Below are 4,544 nucleotides of genomic sequence, written 5' to 3'. Positions count from 1 at the left end.
ACCCCCCCACGGCGGGGCCACCCCTGCAGGCTGCGGGGCTGCGCGGCCGGAGGCGCCGTGAGGGGGCGCCCCGTGCACAGTGCTAGGGGCCACGCGGACCTGCCGTGGGCAGTGGCCGCAGGAGATGCCCAGAGGGTGGGGGTGGGGTGGGGGGGTCCGGGGCGGCGCACCGGGCGCGCAGAGCGACCCGCTGGCGTGGCTGGAACTTGCCGGCTGCTCCCCGGGCAGCAGACACGCGGACAGCTTTTCTTTTCAAACCTACTTTTGTGGTGTGTGTGTCTGTCTCCCCATTACCACTGCTTTTCATTTAAAATGTTATCTCCCCCCACCCGTTCTTCGTGCCCCCCGGGGGGGCGGCGAGGGGGCCCAGCCCTCACCCTGGTGTAGTCAAGGTTATGGTGATAAATCCTGGGGCATTGTCACTTCTATTCGGAGTAAATTGGCTGGCCGCTTTCGGGCTGAAGGAAAGATAATTTGCTGTAGTATTTCAAATGGATTAGAAATGGATTTGAAGGGAAAGTTCATGCCTCCCATTACAAAGGCGAGAAAGAGGACTATCTTAAGGCACGGTTCCCTCCCTGGCCTTCATTATCCACGCTTAATACCTTTCCTATTTTCCAGCGTTAATGAAATTTCCTGGCGGCGTGGGCCTGCCGGCCGCCGGGAAAAACCGCTAGATCCGAGGCCCCTGTTGAAGAGAAGGAATTACAGGGCCTGTGCCGTGAGGGCAGGCGCGCCCTCCGGGTCCTTGGCCCGGCTATTAGCTCATTCATTTCATCCCCTCTTCTCCGTGCACTTGGTTTCCAAAGGCTGTCCTCTCCATTAGGGTCACAATTTCCTGGAGCGCCGTGACACCCACAGCACTGAAAAGCGACGAGGCAGCCCCCTGCCCGCCCGGTGCCTGCCTGGCCACAGGTCCCAAGTCAGCGAGTGCAGCCGGCAGGGGTGAGGAAGGGCAGGGCTGCACTGTGTGTGGGCTGGTGGGCCTTCCGCAGCCCAGGCCAGCCCTCCCCGAGTTCTGGGGCTGCGTCCGTCTCCCCCAAACAGCCCTGCAGCACCACAGGGCTCCTGCGTGTGCCTCTGGAGACCGCGGGCCCTGGGACTATTGGTGGGGGCAGCCCCGCATCCCGGGCCAGGCGCCCGCCTGTGCGTGGACCAGTCCTACTGAGCCCAGGCATGAGGCAGGCGCTGCTGGGCCTCCGCCCAGGTGGCCCATGACCACCTTGTAGTTGCCATTCAAACCCGGGGGCATGGAGTTTTCGGTAGGCGAGGGGACAGCTCTCTTGGTCGCGTTCATCTGTAAGAGTAACTGGGAATAATCAGCAACATGTAGACCTGCCTTCTGGCCAAGAAGACAGACCATGAAAGGCACTTCTCCCAAGGGGTGCGTTGGCCGTGTCTGGCCCTGGTGGCCAGCCAGGGAGCCCCGAGGGTGTCCCTGGGCCCTGCTCTCAGGGCGAGCCCTTTGCCCCCAGACTGAGGCTCTTCTGTGCACAGAGCTGTGGGATGGGCCTGGATGGGCCCACCCTCCGGGCCAGAGCACAGTCCTATCCTGAAGCTTCTAGCTCCTTCTGAACCGAGAGCCCGCCAGCCCCCACCTCCTGGCCACTTCTTTCTGTGGCCTCGCCTGTGTGGCCGCCCCGAGGGGCGGGACCCGTGCTCACGGGTGGGCTTCTGCACCCCTCAGAGGGCTGGGTGTCTGGGGCGTCGGTGGGGGGTGGTCCTAGAGGCTGGGCCAGGCAGGGCGGGGTGGTGCACGGCCGCTTGCCCACCTCACCCTCATGTTTCGTGGTGTCCTGTGGTGCGGATGGGCTGTGGGGAGGGTGGCGGCCCAGGACAGGAGGGGCTGTGCCCCCAGGGAGGAGGCAGCCGGGGCTGGCGTCCTCACTCCCTTAGCCGCAGCTGTGCTCCCTGGCTGCGGAGCCTGCGGGCCGTCTGGGGCCTGGCCCTGAGGGACGAGTGCGCTGTGTGCACGGGCTGGGCTTCCTGCCGGGGCGCTCACCCCCCAGGGCTGCAGAGCGGAGGCTCCCAGCTGCCCCTCACCCAAGTGGGCATACGCAAGGGCAGCTGCCTTGTCGGTGGTGAGACCGCTGAGGGTTCTGGACACCCTGGGGCAGGGGCTGCTGGGGGCTGGGGGCAGGGGCTGAGGCTTCGGGGGGCTGGGTGCTGGGGCGGGGGCTGGGGTGGGGGCTGGGGCTGCCGGGGGCCCGGTGGCCTCCAGCTGAGCCAGCTGGGGGCATCACTCGCCTTGAGCTCAGCCCTTGATGGTGGGGTTAGGATTCAGGCCAGGCTGTGCCCCATGAACAGTGGCCACGGCGCCTGCGGAGGGTCCAGAGCCACCTCTGAGCCAGCCAAGGGGACAAGGCAGGTGCTCACTGGACTCGTCGATACCCTGAGGGCAGGGTGGGTAGGGCTGCGGCCCAGGGTCTGAGGAAAGCCTGAGGTCTGTCCTCGCCCCCACAGGACACCCACCCACTCTGCCGCTTCCTGCCGAGACGTGCCCTGTGCAGGGGCAGCTGGGGCCTGGGGGCCGCGCACAGCACGAGCCAGGCCAAGCAGGGTCCCTTGGCAGGACTTTTTCCCAAGACTGGAGTCTATGAACTTGAATTTTAATTAAGGGAAAGTGGGTTAAGCGCCGCCAGGCGGCAGTGCCCTCGGCCCTCCCGGCCTGGCCCTGGGAGGCCTCCAGAGCCCAGCTCGCTTGCACACCGTCGTCATCTAACGTGTCCGCAGAGGCTCTGCACCGGCAGGAATCACCCCAAGTTGCAGAGAGACCAAGGCGCAGGGAGCCGTGGGCCCGTGTGGTGAGGGTGGCATCCGCGCCCAAGAGCAGGGCTGCTCAAGCCCCGGCCTTGGTGCGGCCGCCCCCTCCGCCTGCCCTGTCCCCACCAAGGAAGTGGGCTGCGGGGCCATGGCGTGCGCAGCGTGAGGACGCTGGGGAACCCCGAAGGGAAGGCGCCGTGGCGCTGCCCTGGGCCTGCTCACCAGGTCCCTGCTGCTGGTGGCGGTGCCCTCATGCCCTGCCCTCCTGCAGCCGGGCGGCCCTGGCACTCTCAGCCCCAGATTTGCCAGTGGGGCGCGGTGTGGACGCTCGGTGGTAATAACGTTGTGCGCAGAGTCTGAGCTAATATGGAATTAAGGTTAATTTGCATAAACAAATTACTGCTGCAGTATGTCCTGAGGGGGAAAGGCCCCACGACCTGCTAGTCCCCGCGCCGGGGAGGCCCTCACCTCCTCATTGGGTGGCGGTCCGCCGTGCGACACCCGGGGGGAGCGGCGGGCCAGCGCAGCCGGGGGGCCTGTGGCCGCTGCCCAACCACAGCTGTGTGTCCGCAGGGGGTGGTCCCTCTAAGTCGGGTGTCCGGGGCCTCCTCCCAGCCCACTCTGCCCTTGGCTTCCCCAGCGCCTGGCAGGACAGGGCCCAGGACTCAGGACCTGGTGGGAGGAGAATCTGGAGGGAGGAACAGGCAGGAGGCCACAGGGCCAGGGGCGCCTTCCCTGCCCATGGTCTCAGTGAGTCCCACAGGCTGTCCCAGACCTCCTCCGGCAGCTCCAGCCTTTCCCCAGACTGCCTGCCTGCGTGGGGGTCTGTGAGGGTCTCGATGCCGGGCTCTCCTGCGGTGGATAGAGGGGAGGGGCAGGACTGGCTGTGGAGCCCACTGACCCCAGAGCATCTGTTGTCCCAGAGGCCAGGGTGGCGTGTGCTGGGGCAGCATCTGGGGAAAGATGTCCCCAGGCATGTTGACGGCCACCAGTCTTGGTGTGGATCCAGGAGCCTTCCTCTTGCAGTAGAACTCCCTCAAGAGACCCTGTCAGAAAGGCCAGGGCCTGGGCAGTCCCATCCAGCGTACACGTTGTGGGGGGGGAGAGCTGTCCCCTGCCTGTGCCCTTTTTGTGTGGGCAGTGGGGTTGGGGAGGGTGGGTGACAGACCGCAGGCACCTGGGGCTGGACTGACCGGGCATCTCTCTGTCTCTGCAGGTCTCTGGTGCTGAACCGCCTGCGCCCCGTGGCGGGGGGAGGGAAAGCCCAGCCCAGCCCCCCTCGGTGGCGGAACAGAGGCTACCGCTGCATCGGGGGGGTCCTCTACAAGGTGTCGGCCAACAAGCTCTCCAAGACCTGCGGCCGGCCTGGCGGCGACGGCACCACCAGGCCCCTCGTGCGCGCAGGTGAGGCTCCTCGGAGGTGGGGGCCGGGAAGCCTTCGGGCCTGGCTCCCGAGGCCCCGCCATGTGCGTGGCCTGAGGCCGGCGGGCCCGGTGCTCCCAGGGAGCCCGTCCACGGGAGTGCTTCCCAGATGGGCCGCGTCCCAGGCCGGGCATTCCCTCGCCCTCCAGTGCTCGCAGAGCCCCTGGAGCCATCCCTGTTGACCCCGCCGGGGCGGCCGGAGCAGCCCCGGCACGGGTGGGGAGGCCTCGCAGCCCTCGCGTCCCCTGGGGAGAGCCGCGCGCGCACTGCCTCTCGCACGGCCGAGCGGGCCCTGATTTTCCGCGTTTCGCTCCCGGACAAAGGAGATGAGCCAGGTACGGCAAACACGGCCCGGCGGG

General features: G+C 67.0%; 1 protein-coding gene across 1 annotated transcript in view; it reads left to right on the top strand.

Annotated features, from left to right (window-relative positions):
* ZC3H3 (zinc finger CCCH-type containing 3) overlaps window positions 1-4,544 on the top strand; it is a 72,993-nt gene that overhangs the window by 45,476 nt on the left and 22,973 nt on the right. The window contains exons 5-6 of the mRNA XM_029923341.1: window positions 3,980-4,167; window positions 4,335-4,520. Of these exons, the coding sequence (XP_029779201.1) occupies window positions 3,980-4,167; window positions 4,335-4,520 (374 nt within the window). The remainder of the gene's footprint in view (window positions 1-3,979; window positions 4,168-4,334; window positions 4,521-4,544) is intronic.

This window comes from Suricata suricatta, chromosome 15, assembly GCF_006229205.1.
Source record: "Suricata suricatta isolate VVHF042 chromosome 15, meerkat_22Aug2017_6uvM2_HiC, whole genome shotgun sequence".
NCBI classification, from domain to species: Eukaryota; Metazoa; Chordata; class Mammalia; order Carnivora; family Herpestidae; genus Suricata; species Suricata suricatta.
The sequence above is the reverse complement of the archived record's forward strand: the minus strand, read 5'-3'. Positions and strand labels throughout refer to the sequence as shown.